Source organism: Tamandua tetradactyla, chromosome 1, assembly GCF_023851605.1.
Source record: "Tamandua tetradactyla isolate mTamTet1 chromosome 1, mTamTet1.pri, whole genome shotgun sequence".
Classification (NCBI taxonomy): domain Eukaryota; kingdom Metazoa; phylum Chordata; class Mammalia; order Pilosa; family Myrmecophagidae; genus Tamandua; species Tamandua tetradactyla.
The window spans coordinates 18217307-18231246 of NC_135327.1; the positions used below are offsets into that span (position 1 = coordinate 18217307).

Sequence of the window (13940 nt, forward strand, 5' to 3'; positions counted from 1 at the left end):
GGCAGGCAGTGCGAGTGTGGACCCTCGCTGAGTGGCAGGTACATTTTGGGAACCCTGGAGGACCTCTATGCACACACATCTAAGGGAAGATACACACTGACCCGGGATAAGCTCCATGAGGAAACAGGACCATCCAGGGTTCCTGACGTAGGCAGAGTGGAAAGAGAAGAGGTTTTTGAGTCAGGCCTGTGTTCCTGGCTGTAAGACCTTGGCGAGCCATTCTCTCTGCCTCAATTTCCTCACCTGTAAGATGGCTGCAGAGGGAACTATCTGCAGAGAGAACTGCAGAGTGCTGTGACCTATAGTATATAAAACAGCTGGCACTGAAATATATATCTGAATATGATTAAAGGGAGGAAATGTTAGATTGCATATATATAGTAACAGAATAAAAATCTTAAAAAAATCCATGGAACTACACTACATACATAGGGAACCCTATGCTAAACCACGGACTTAACAGTACAATTATAAAAATGTGCTATCTTCAATTCTAACAGATGTTCCATACCAAGCAAGAAGTTCCATTCCATGGTGGTGGAACGGTATATGGGAATCCTATACCTTATGCATGATTGTTCTGAAAACCCACTTCTTCTCTTTAAAAAAAAAAAGTAAACAAATAAAATACCTGGTGCATTCTGGGTGCCAAATAAATACAACTTCCTTCCTTTCCCCAGTGAGGTTTGGTAGAAAAAAATCTTTCAAAACTGTGGCAGGAGTGGGATACGATAAAAGAAGCGTTTAAAGACTAGAGGTCCAGAAACCAGGGCACCAATTATATACCAGGCTAAGCTTAGTAGAGTGTGGCCACAGGCTCAATAAGGAGCAGGCACCTCAGACTTTGAACACAATCTGCCCACTACCAGGGACTGGAGGAAGCAGCAGGTAACCAAACCTTGTGATTCCCAGGAAGAGGAGAGGCCTTTTCAACCTAGTGTTTAAAGACACAACAGCAGGGTAAGCATTTCGGTTATTTTTAGTTAAAGAAAAAGCCTTTTCCAAGAGCAACAAAGTAAACTGAAGGTCAGAAAGAAGCCAGGTGTGGCTTCTCACAAACTCTTGCTCCAAATCCCAAAGTTATCAGAAAGAAGGCCCCCCCCCCCAGGGGGATTCCTTTAGTGAGGTGGGCAGAGCTGCCAACCCTCCTTCACCACTGGGTGGGGCAAGTGGGCTCCAAGGTAATTTCCACGCTCTGGATGGCAGGGCATAATCAACGCTATTATTCTTGGAGGGCATTAAATTAAGGAAAAACTCAAGATCGAAGAGAGTGGCTTATTCGGTAGGATTCTGAATCACAATCAGGAAATAGTCTTTATCTGAAAAAGAGAAAAATGAAAAAGAATAAATCACTAAATATAAAATGGGAGAAAATACAAAAGGAAGTGAATACATCAAGAAATAACATAAAATTGTGGGGTGGGGACACTATAAAAAGCATCAGTCTCTAGGCTCCTTCCAATTGCTGGGAAAATAGAAGGTAGTTCTTCCTGTAGGGTCTGCAGCCAGTGCTGGAAAGCAGTCTCTCCCAAAATGACCACATCCTCTGAGGGTTTCCCTTAGGCAGGCATTGCACGGACATCTTCTCCTGGAATCCTCTCCAAAACACCATGCAATGGAACAGGATCTAATAAACTCAGGTTCAGAGTTTAAATGAATTGCCCAAGGCAGTGTTTCCCAAATTGAACTGCATCCCAAATCCCTGTAGTGCTGGTTACAACTCACATGGCTAGGCCCTCCATCAGAGGAGATGATTCAGTATGCATCATTTGCGTTTCTTATATTTCTAACAAGTTCCCAGGTGATAGTTCTGGGAGAAACACCAGCCTAAGATCCCAGTTAGTGACAAAGAGGGGATTCCAACTTAAATCTCACTGATCTGGGTTAATGTCGGTTTCTTTCAGAAGCTCAGCTTCTAGAGCCTTCTAGACAAAATTTCCTGGCTCCAGGTCAAAGGGGACCAAAAGCTGCCTGAATTCCAGTTCAGGGTATCCAGCTCAATAAGGAAGAATGACTTACATGAAATCATAGGAAGTCCAAGCCAGAGGTGACTTCAAAAGTGAGCCTGACTGCCTCTCATTTTATAGATGACAGATGCAGGATGGTCTAGCTCTGCCCACTTAATGATCAATATGTCAGATGTTCAGCAAAGCTTCCATGTGCCTACTTCTCAAGTTCTACTGCAATGAAGCCTCAAACCATGGGGATTCCATGAGGCAGGTACAAGTGTTTTCCCACTATATAAATGAGCACACTGAGGCTCTGATAGTTAAATGTCTTGCCCCAACCAGGGTTGACACCCTCTCTCTGGAATCCTAAGGCAACCCAGACCTAGTGCCTCAGAGGCTCTGATCAGCAGCTTCTGCCTATGGAGTGCTGGCACTAAAGCCCAATATTTTTACTTGGCTACATCAAAATAAGTACACTGAAGTGTCAAATCACTGGATGTTATCCTAAATACCATGTCCCACAAACATCCCTGACTCTCATCCTCACTGCTGTTGGGTATCAGCAATGGAGGATGATTTAGGGAGTCACACATTTATTCATTCAACAAATTTTTGTTAAATACCTACTGTGTACCAAGCTCTGAGACAGATCCCTGCCCTCAATGGAACTTAGCATTTGTGGGGGAAGACAGACTAAAACGAACAAATACATACATATAGCACTCCAAATTCATGACCATGGAAAGGAAGTTATCCTTACATTCTTCTCCGTGATGGACCTGCTCGGTTTCCGCCCTCGGAAAGTGACCCTTGGAGGCTGTGGGTCCTACCACTGGTTCTGTGGTTCTCTCACATCTTTCCAAGCAGCTAGACTGGGCCTAAGCAGGCCTGGAAACAGAATCCATATTGCTTTGCTACTGGGAGTTGCTGAAATTCCCTCATCAAATTCTTCCCAGAACTTTGTGGCTGGCCTCCTCACCATCTGTGTTGCCAAGTGCAGGGACATTCAATGTCCCTAGCCTCCTCATTGCCCTTCTTCAGCCAGCCCCTAAACACACAGAATCCTGCTTACAAGATCAAGTCCATGCAAGTGAGTTTGGTATCTGAGGACTCTTCTAAATAGGACCATGGGTCTTCTTTGTACTCCTTTACTCACATTCTGATGCCCTAATAAGCTACACTGCAGCCTAACTGTGTCACCATATAATACAGCTACATGGTTCAGCCAAAAGGGTGGTGAGGGGGAGTGGGGGAAGAAGTAACAATGCAGAAATAGTCCTGGACTATCTGTCTGCCACTGTAGTCCATGAATGTGAAAGAGGTGAAGTAGGACTGGAGAGAGGCCCTGCTGCTCCCTCCGGTGGTCCCGCTCCTTGTGGGTTCCTACAAGGATGAGCATCTCATTACCTTGAGAATATCTAAAGACAGGTATGGTTTGTACCACATAGCCCCCAGATGCAAGTCAAGCACTTCATTTAAAATGAAAATAGCAATGGGTTTCAATGCTGGAGAAAAATCTGGCTGTAAGGGGCTTAAGAGAGGACTGTAAAGTGGGCAAATTAAAAATTTTCCAAGGATAAGACAATTGTACAGTAATTTTGCCTTGCACTTTGATTTAAAACCAGTGAATTATTTTTTCCTCCAAATAAACCTTTCCCATCACTCTGCCTTGTTTATACTCTTTCGTGTGCCTTCAATACTCAGCTTAAATGTTACCACCTCTGGGAAACCTTTGCTGACTGCCCCAGACAGATCTAATCACCCCTCCTCTATGTTCCTAAGTGTTTTTTTGTATTTCCTCATATGAAGGGAAGGATTACACTGTGTTATGTTTATGAGTCTCTCTCTCCCACAAGACCATGATTCCCCTTTGTGGCCTAGGACCCAGGACAGGGCCTGGCCTAGAGTCACTGTGGTCTGTTGGGGGATGCAGCTGGAGACTGGCTAGGCACTGAGGCAACTCTATAACTGCAATATTTTAGACCTTCCTGTGGAACCTATGGGGACACCAACATTCTAATCTTCCTGATAAGCCATAAAAAATTTGCTGTAAAGGGTTTGTTCCTAAGTAGAGACATGGAAGACTCCTTACCTGGTGCAACCATAATTTCATTTTTCTTGGAACGAATGCGAAGGAAGGTTAGGTCGTTCTGGGGGTCAATTTCACGCACGGTGCTCCGTGCCTTCAAGATGAAGTTGTGCATGAGGTTGGCATACTGTGTGGTGGTGGAATTATCCATGGTGCTCTTGATGGGAATGCCTGAGGAGAAAGCAAACAAATTGAGTAGGAATACTGTGGGCTCATATTGTATCAGACTGGCAGTAACAAGCATCACTGCTATTTATGGAGGACTTTGTGAGGTGATAGGCACAGTGCTGAGCACTTGAGGCATGTCAGCACCAAATTCCAAAACTACGTTGAGGTGGCATTACCATCTTCATTTACTGAAATCATCACCTTTGTTCACAGTGCAATGGAAGCTCTAAGCAGTAGGGAACTGCCTGAGGTCACATGGCAGATAAGCAGTAGGGCCAGGATTCAAATGCAGGCCTGTTAGTCCCTGCTGGGCTCTTTTCACAGGGCTGCACTGCCTTGACTGGTTTTCAGCAATAAAAGGAAAGACTTTCATTTATAACTTTGGGAATCTGACCAGGAAGACAGCTCTTACCAATATGGAAATAATGAAAAGGGGAATGAAGTAGTAAGGTCAATTTGTGCCAGGAACACAATCATCACTGGTCCAGTCCCCACTCAAGGAGGCTCAGGGCCCAGCTGTAAACAGACTGTCTATACACATGATCATGCTTCAAACTTCAAATATAATGTCTGTCTTAATAAACCCCTGGTAAACAGCACTGTCACGGTTTCAAAACACCACTAAGTGGATATTCCACAGGAGTTAATCATTCCCCTACTGTTGGGCATTTAGGCTGGATTTTTTACTATTATAATTAACTATACAATGAATAACATTGTGAATTAATCCTTTTCTGTTTTAAGGATTATTTTCTTGAGATGAACTATTAAATGTCCCTTCATGGACAGTGCCTTTTGTCACAGAAGTGAGGAATGTGATTCACCTTGAACCACCTCAAGACACAAGTGGGTCATCAGCTGCTTGTGAACTGGATGTGTCACATCAGCAGAGGGCTTCAACCATGATATCCCAAGAGTCCACAACTGACATTCACTTGTGAAGAACATGGCATGCGTGGCTCCTCACATGTAAGTAGTCAGGTTTGGGGCTCAAGACCCTATCCACTGACCAGACTAGGGATCAGCAAAGGCAGCCATCCTCAGGCCTACCCATGGGATGGCAAGAAATTAGCTCAAGCTTGTCTTTTCAGGTCACCAGGAAAACAAAACTGGGCAGAAGAGAACATGTTGACAACAGAAGCAGGTGAGTCAGGTGAGTCAGGGAGGTTCACTTGTAAACCAAGTGAAGCTATGAGAATGGGTTGTAGTGGTTACTTGCCTTTACGGGACAAGACAGCCAGGTCACCAGTGTTGCTGTTGGGTCCTAGATAGCAGCAGTGTGCACAACAGGGCCCCACCAGGCTGCGCTTTCTAGCTGTACCTTCCTGAGAATGGCAGTATGAGTGAGTATCCTTTATCATCTATCCATAATTGGGGTGATGACTAATGAGCAGGCGCTTTGAAATCCAATGACCTGGGCTTACCCAGGGCTCTGCCCTTTAAAGGCCATGTGAATGGATGGGTCACGGTGGCTCAGCAGGCAGTTCTCGCCTGCCATACTGGAGACCCGGGTTTGGTTCCCGGTGTCTGCCCATGCAAAAAAAACCCCCCCAAAAAACAAAAAAATCCTGTATATAAAGGTCATGTGGATGAGGCAAGAGAATTAACCTCTCTAAACTTCCATCTCCTCCTCTGAAAAGAAAAAATAACACTTGTGCTTCAAAGTCTGCTGTGAGGATTAAATGCAGCTTAAGTCATGTAAGGGTGTTTAGTAAAGAGTACACAATATTAGTTTGTTATCAATAAATTCCATTACACACGAAATCCCACCCCTCAGGTAACTTGAGAGTATGTTAACTGTTCCTTAAACCAGAAAGAGCCTTGTTAACACATGTCCACTCACTGAGGCCAAGATTGGAGCTGGATGGAGGCCTGGGCAGGCTGTTTCTGCTGCCTTTATGGAAGTGATCATTATGTCCCTCCCTCACCAGAATGTAAGCTCCCTGAGGGTCAGGAATCAGTCCTGTTTTGTTCACCAGGGTCCTCTGGAGACTGCAATAAGCATTTATTACTGTTGATAAGTGAAGAGTCACAAGAGTCTACTTTTAGTAGTACAGACAAATACTGGCATGGATGGGTTTGATCACATTTCTACCAACTGGGGAGAATTTCAAACAAAGCTAAGAGATCAATTCCAGATTCACTGGAGATTTCAAAGATGATTGTACGATTTCTAATGTGGGACTTGGAATTTGTCAAGCTGTGCAGTCTGGATCCTCCCATAATACTCAGCAGCTTCAGTCAACATTAAAACTCATTTTAAAACATTTTAACAGGGTGGGCCACGGTGGCTCAGTGGCAGAGTTCTCGCCTGCCATGCCAGAGACCTGGGTTTGATTCCCGGTGCCTGCCCATGCAAAAATGCCAACTAAGGTATTTTTAAAGTGCCAACTACGTACCAACATTGTTCTAGGTGCTGGGGATATAGCAGTGCACATGGAAGACAAATCCCTGCCCTCAGGGTGCTTATACATTTGAGTTTATTTTGCCAAGTGTGAGTATCAGCAGAGGGATGGCAGGGTGTCTGGAGAGGTGTAAATTTAAAGTAATGTTCCCTACGTTCTTAGAATAACTGCTTAAATTCACATTTTTATTACAAAGCACCAGTTGAATTCGGCTATGTCAGAAGGCAGAGGCAGGTGGCTGGTAAGTGACCTGGATGAGGGGGTGTCATGGGTTGGAGACAGGAGCAATCACTCTGGGCCAGGGTGGACAGGAAAGCATCCTCAAGGAAGAGGCACCATGCAGGTGGGAAAACACCAGATGGGATAATAATGATCTCTAATGAAATCATCCCTAACAATCTTTTTAAATTAAAGCTTTCAGAGGGCTCAAAGGTCATATAGAGCCTTTAATCAACTCAAAGCTGGGTTCTGACCACCCCCTTCCACATCTCTTCTCTCAGCCTTGATTCCTGATCTGAAAAATGGGTAATCACACCGCTACTTGGAAAGGTCACTGTGTGAAATATAAATGAGAAACTGAAATGGGAAGTCTGTAACTGGGGTACAAATTAAAAATTAACAAATAGAGAGTACATGGGTGGTTCAGTGGTAGAATGCTCCCCTTCCATGCGGGAGACCCACGTTTCATTCCAGACCATGCACCCATAAAAGAAAAACAAACAAACAAAAACAAAAAAATACACACATACTTAAAATACTCTAGACTTTAAAATGGCATTTACCATGCACCAGACACTGTTCTAAAAGCTTCCCTCTGAGGAAATGTACTATTATCCTCATTTTACAGATGAGGAAACTGAAATACAGGTTAGGTGATATGTCCAAGATGACAGATGATAAGTGTCAAGAATCAGGATTCAAAACCAGTCTGTTTCCATATTCTATATTCTTAGCCTCATTAGTATCCACAAGGTAAGTAGCTGGGGCCAGATTTTCCCAATGAAAAACACTGAGGCAGTTTTAAACCAAGAATGAAGGCTTGTAGTTGTGAGTACTGGTGGAAGCTGAAGAACCCCATTTGGGGTCCTCAGCCCCCCAGGGCTGTTCCCCCAAAAATCAAGTCTGAGAAGATAGGTACTCAGAGTGACACATAGACAGTCTTTAAAAAAATTATTTATTCATTAATTTATTTTTATTTTTTAAAAATGTTTATTTCACATACTATTCCTCTCCTGGGCACTGAAGGCTCTGCACAATGCAATGTGGGGCATGTTACTTACTGTCTTTGAGCCTCAATTTCCTTGTCAGTAAAATGAGTTCTTGTGAAGATTAATTAGCATCAAGGGCCTAGCTTCCTAAAAGAGGAGCATAGGAGGGGGCCTTGAAGGATGTGATCAGTAAAGAAAGTGGGAGACAGCATCCCAGGTAGGGATAAGAGCGAGAGCTAAGGCAAGAGACAGAATTTAACAAGTAAGTCTCAGAGAAGAAAACTAAGACTATGGCCTGGAGGGGTAGTCAGGGGATAGACAAAGGAACTAAGGCCGGAGAAGGAAGAGGCACAACTTTTCAATGGATGCTGCTTTTCCATCCTCTAACAGCTGTCTATCTCCTTATTTGGATAATGCCTCCAAGCCTGCCCAAATCAGCTTTGGGCATTCTTGGGGGTTGATGCTCCCAGTCTGTCAGCCATTCCCTTGCCCCAAACACTCAAGGGCAGCATGGACAGTGGCCAATAGCATGGGCCAGAGTTAGACTATGTATGTTTAAATTCCTGCTCTAGCACTTCTTCCCTGTGTAATACTGGATAGGTTATTCAACCTCTTTAAGCTTATTTATAGATGGAGATATTAATAGTTCCAACCTCAAATGGCTGGTGTGTGTGTGTATGTGGTATTTGCCACTTCCAACCTGGAAGTATGTCACTGGCCATCTGGCTACACCTCACTACAAGGGAGGAAAGGAAGATAGTATTTAGCTGGGAGGGCTGCTGATTTGTAGTTCTCAACCCTCTCTAGAAATGGCTCTTGCTGGAGAGAGATGTTTCCCAAGGCTATGCCCCTTTCCAGGGAACACCTTTAGGCAATGACTAGATGAGGAGGTAGTATCAAAGCTAATCCTCTAAGGGGCAATGCAGGGCAACTGTGAAGAGTCATAGGACTGATTTAAGGATGAAATGAATTAATCCATGTAAAGTATTTAGAATGGTGCCTGGAAGAGAGTAATATTATTTTCAGTAATGCTAGGAATTATTATAGCAATTATTTTAATTATTAAAGACTACAACAACTAACATGCTTGCAAAAATTTCCATATTTTTTCTTTGGGATTATTTTCTTGGAGCACATTCCTTAAAGTGGAATTACTAATTCAAAGGGGCTGCTGACACCACTGACATTCAACCAGACTGCACGGACCTGAATCCAGATGGGCACTGGAAGAGAGGCGAGTTAGACATGGTCCTTGCCTTCAATGGCCAAGATGCTGGTGTTAGCAGCAATGTCTCAGCACACCTGTCCTGTTCCAGACTCACTCGTGCTGGTTATAATACTTTTGTACAACCTACTAGAGCAGTTTTTTTACCCCAAGAAGATCCTGCCTGTGGATTTTTTATTGCCTTAACAGTTCTACACTGAAATTCTGAATTGCACAAAACTCCCCATCAGAAATAATGACATATTCATTAATATCAGAGAGACTTTGTGAGTCACATGGGTTCTAAAAAGCCAAGAGTAATCACTTCTTAGACACAATAATTAAATACAACCTTCATTTAAATAATATATTTTGTTTAATAAGATGTCTAATTAACTGGAGTACTTTTTTTTAATTTGTACTGTGGCAACACATATATAACACAAAATTTACCATTTTTACTGGGCAGTTTTTAAATTGGCCAAACCCCTTCCCCAAATTAACATTCATCCAGAAATGTGAGATAATGGATCTGAGTAGCTATGCTCTATCTCAGGTACTGGACAGAGACCTGGACCTTCACCTCTATTCCCAGGGGCAGCACAGAACCCCTAGGCTTACAGAACACAGACCTGAAAACACCATCCCAGGATCTCTCAAAGGGAAAGCCTGGTGGTAGACTCAGATCTGCTTTAGGTCTTGGCTCTCACTGCAGCCTCTTGATTAGAATCCACCCGCTTGAAGAGAATTTTCCAAACTTGCTTGATGATAAGAATCTCCTGGTGTGCTTGGTAAACAAGCAGCTTCCCAAGTCTGACCTTAGGTCAATAAATCAAGCTTTCTAGAGGAAAGGACAGAAAGGCAGGATGTTTAAAAGCACCCTAGGTGATTCTAATGAATGGATAAATTTGGGAAACACTGTGGCCTAGAGGCATGAAGCAAATGGACTGCCCCCAACCCAAGGAGGGAACCTGACCAGGTGAATCATTTTACCTAACCAAAAGCCTCAAAAATTAGAAATGGTGATATTAAAAATAGCAGCAGCACTAATTTTTACTGAGTGCCTACTGTGTAATAGGTAGTGTGCAAAATACTCTGTGGTTCATTATCAGTTAATTTTTACAAACTCATAAGGTTCATATAATTATTCACATTTACAGGCTTAAGTGACTTGCTAATCAGGAACACAATCAGGATTCACGCTCAGGACTGCTGGATTCCAAGACCCCTTGTTCTTAACTGCAGGTGGGAGCTGGGGCCATACCAGCAGTCCCTCTCTGATCCTTTATATAGCTGAAGACAAAACTGCACTCAGACAGACCTGGATTTAAATCTTGGGTCTGTGACCCAGACAAATAAATGAAATGTCTAGGCTAAAGTTTTCTCCACTGCAAGATGGACAAAACAGGGATGCTTCAAGGACTAAATGAAACAATATGTGGTCTAGCACAGGATAGGTGTGTGACAAATGTTAGTTCCCTTCTTCACCAGATATAATGCAGTTTGGGAATTCACCCCAGGGAATTGGTATCTGTACTTTTTCAGTTGTTGAAATAATCCCCAGAAGAACGAGAAAAAGCTATCAGCATAGAGAAATTGTCTTGATATTAGAAACAACATAAACAGGGATGGCTCATCAATATTGTTCAGCAGTTAAAAGTTTTGCTTATGTGAACCATGAAGCAGTATTTTAAAAAAACTCGTGCAAAAAAAAAAAAAAAACTCGTGTAAACATATGCAAAAGAGTAACAACTCTGATTCTGATCATAAGCAAATATGTCTACTTGAAAAAAGCCTGAAATACTGAAAAGGATAATTTCTCAGGGCAGGGAACTGAATGAATTTTTCCTTTTTTTAAAATTTAGAATTCCAATAATAATGCAAGAACATTGAAAAATATTTCTTTTAAGGCTTAAAAATACATCACAGCCTTGAAGAGGCTTAGTAAACAGCAGCATGACACTGTGTTTGGACTGTTTACTGGGGGCCACCTGGGTGCAGTCCAGGGTCAGAGGGGGCATACCTTCTGTGTTCACCACGATGATTCCCTGCACTCCCTTCTGGCTCTGAAGTCGCTTTAGGGTCTCCTCCACCTCTGCCTGCAAGAAAGAACAAGACCAAAGTTGGGAGGGGTCACGTGGGCTGGATTAATTCCCTTATACTTCAGGCCAACGAATCATACTTTGCCTTCCCCCCAAAACAAACATGCAATTTGCCAGCACCATCTTCTCCTAAAGTACCATGACCTGCTTGGAATGTCCATAGGTCCTCACCAGCACCAAAACCATTTGCTCATTTCTCTAGCATGGGGCAGAGCTGCTTTTGGCCCTTAGATGAAAAAGCACTGTTATCCTATCCTCCACCTCTCAGCTATTTGGGAGCACAATATAAATACCATTCCTGGGGATATCTACACATAGTTGGGGATAGCACTTTAACAATTTGAAAAAATGGAAATAGCATGTGTTCTAGTTTGCTGGCTGCCAGAAGGCAACACACCAGAGACGGATTGGCTTTTAATAAAAGGGGATTTATTTGTTGGTTCTTCAGAGGAAAGGCAGCTAACTTTCCACTGAGGTTCTTTCTTATGTGGAAGGCACAGGATGGTCTCTGCTGGTCTTCTCTCCAGGCCCCTGGGTTCCAACAACTTTCCCTGGGGTGACTTCTTTCTGCATCTCCAAAGGCCTGGGCTGAGTTGCAAGTGCTGAGATGAGGAATGCCGAGCTGCTTAGGCTGTGCTATATTGCACTCTCTCATTTAAACACCAGCCAATTAAGTCAAACGTCACTCAGTGCAGCAGACATGCCTCCTAGCTGACTGCAGATGTAATCTGCAACAGATGAGGTTCACGTACCATTGGCTTATGTCCTCAGCAACAAGATTAGGTATACTCACCTGGCCAAGTTGACAACTGAATCTAACTAACACAGCAGGTTCTAACAGGAAGGAGACACTTTGTCATTTGTGGCTCAAATAGCATAACTGAAAACATTCCAACAGAAGAAAAATGAACCCATGAGGACAGACTTCAGTGACTTAAGCTGGCTCTGAGACACTGTAACACATGGCACACAGCCACAAGAAACAGTGCCTCAGAAGGGGGCTCATTAATCCTGATTCTCTAGAAACTATAGTCAGAATATACTCTGGCACAAGAGTAAATAGGGGACAATGAGACATGACCCTGGCTTGAAAGGCCTTCTTCATTATCACTCCAACCTCTCTGACCTCTCTTATTTCCCTTTACTCACCAACCACGTGTTCATATTTCCCTGCTCCACATCACTTTATCCTACAAGGCCTCCACTTGCTGAAATCCAACATATTCTTTTAGACCATCTAAGAAATCTTTATGAAATCTTTATGATTCCCCAACTCAATGGGTTTTTGCCCACTCCTGTACACGTTTCAAAACCTTGGCTGTACTGCTCTGGGTATGTATTAGTTCCTGTGTTGTATTTAGAGTCTTCACAATGGTTTGCAGAGTAGAGGCTTATTAAACAGGTGCTTAACTGAACTAGGCGTCACCTTTTCCATGGATGGAAAACGGCCTTGAAGTGTTTTTGATCTCAAGAAACCCCTTTCCAGACCAGACTAGAATCCAGTCAGAGGCATCTCAAAGGCTAAGAGTCAGACTCTGCTGGAAATAGAGGCTCCATGCACCAAAAATAGTTCCCCATCCTCTGGGGCTGATGAGATGGCATGGAGGAGGGGCTCCTAAAGAATGGGTGGAGACGACACAATGAATTACTGTTTTTTCTAGAGGGCACAAGGCTGACAATCCAGTCACTGCCACCCACTCCCCAGGGATGTAAGAATACTCTCAAATGCTGCAGGGAAGGGCCAACAAGTTCCTCCTACAAAATGGCAAACAGCCTGACAGCACTAAAACCTGGATCCTGGGTAAAAACAGAGCTAGGTTTAGATCTATAAAGCACACTGCAGTGGGATATACAGTTTGAGATCATAATTCATTTAATAGACCTTCACTGAGCTCCTAGTATATGTCATGTGCTATTCAGGGGAAAGGGTAAATGCCACAGTGGTCAACACTATATTAGACTTAGAATTCAATGTATCTGATCTGGTAGCCCCTGCATAGAAATTCATCTTAAGTAAATAATCCAAAAGAACAAAAAAGAACACAAGAAGATGTTTGCTCTAGTGACATCTGCAAAATCTGAAAAGAACAAAAAATGCAAACAATTATAGAGAAGATCAAGCATTATGGAACATCCATTCACAAGAATACAAATACACATTAACAGTGATTGATCAGACTATGCCATACTACTGGGAAAGGTTTATGACATAATGGTAAGAGAAAATAGCAGAAAGCAAAAATAAAGTACTTGACCACAACCACATGAAAACAAGTGGGCTAAAGAAGATTATGAAGAAAAAAAGCCATATTAAGAGCAGGGAATTATAGATAAGATTTTATTTTATTTTCAAAACATCCTTTTTTGAAAAAAAAATGAATGTTATCCAGAAAGCCAAGAAAGACAAGATTTACTATGGAGGAGGGGAGTGCACAGAAAAGAGTACGTGTCGAGAGATCATTTAAAGAGACCTGATAATATGTAGATAATGAATACTGACATAAAAATGATCTCAAATGACAGCAATGACAGCTTGCATAGGGTTGAAATGTGACTGGTAGAAAAGGAAGCTTTTACCATGTTCACAAGTAGAATGGCAGGGGAGGTACAATGCAATAGCTAGAAGGGAGGAGGTTTAAAGGAAGTTGTTTCTGAACCAAGATGACTTGAGAATAGTTATAGCAGGAGCCAGCAGAGAAGAGATAGAAGATAAAAGAGGATAACTTATGCAAACATGCTGAAAGTGGCAAGTAAGAATGAACTCTAGAATCTGATAGCAAATTAGTCAAAGTCAGCACCGTCAACTGAGTACATT

General features: G+C 42.8%; 1 protein-coding gene across 1 annotated transcript in view; it reads right to left on the minus strand.

The window, feature by feature from the left end:
* Positions 1-961: 961 nt before the first annotated feature.
* The window catches only part of DYNLRB1 (dynein light chain roadblock-type 1), a 30339-nt gene continuing 17360 nt past the window's right edge, over positions 962-13940 (minus strand). Inside the window, exons 2-4 of the mRNA XM_077110761.1 lie at positions 11047-11122; positions 4042-4209; positions 962-1319 (exon numbers count right to left, since the gene is read on the minus strand). Coding sequence (XP_076966876.1) covers positions 1276-1319; positions 4042-4209; positions 11047-11122 — 288 coding nt within the window. The 3' untranslated portion in view covers positions 962-1275. The remainder of the gene's footprint in view (positions 1320-4041; positions 4210-11046; positions 11123-13940) is intronic.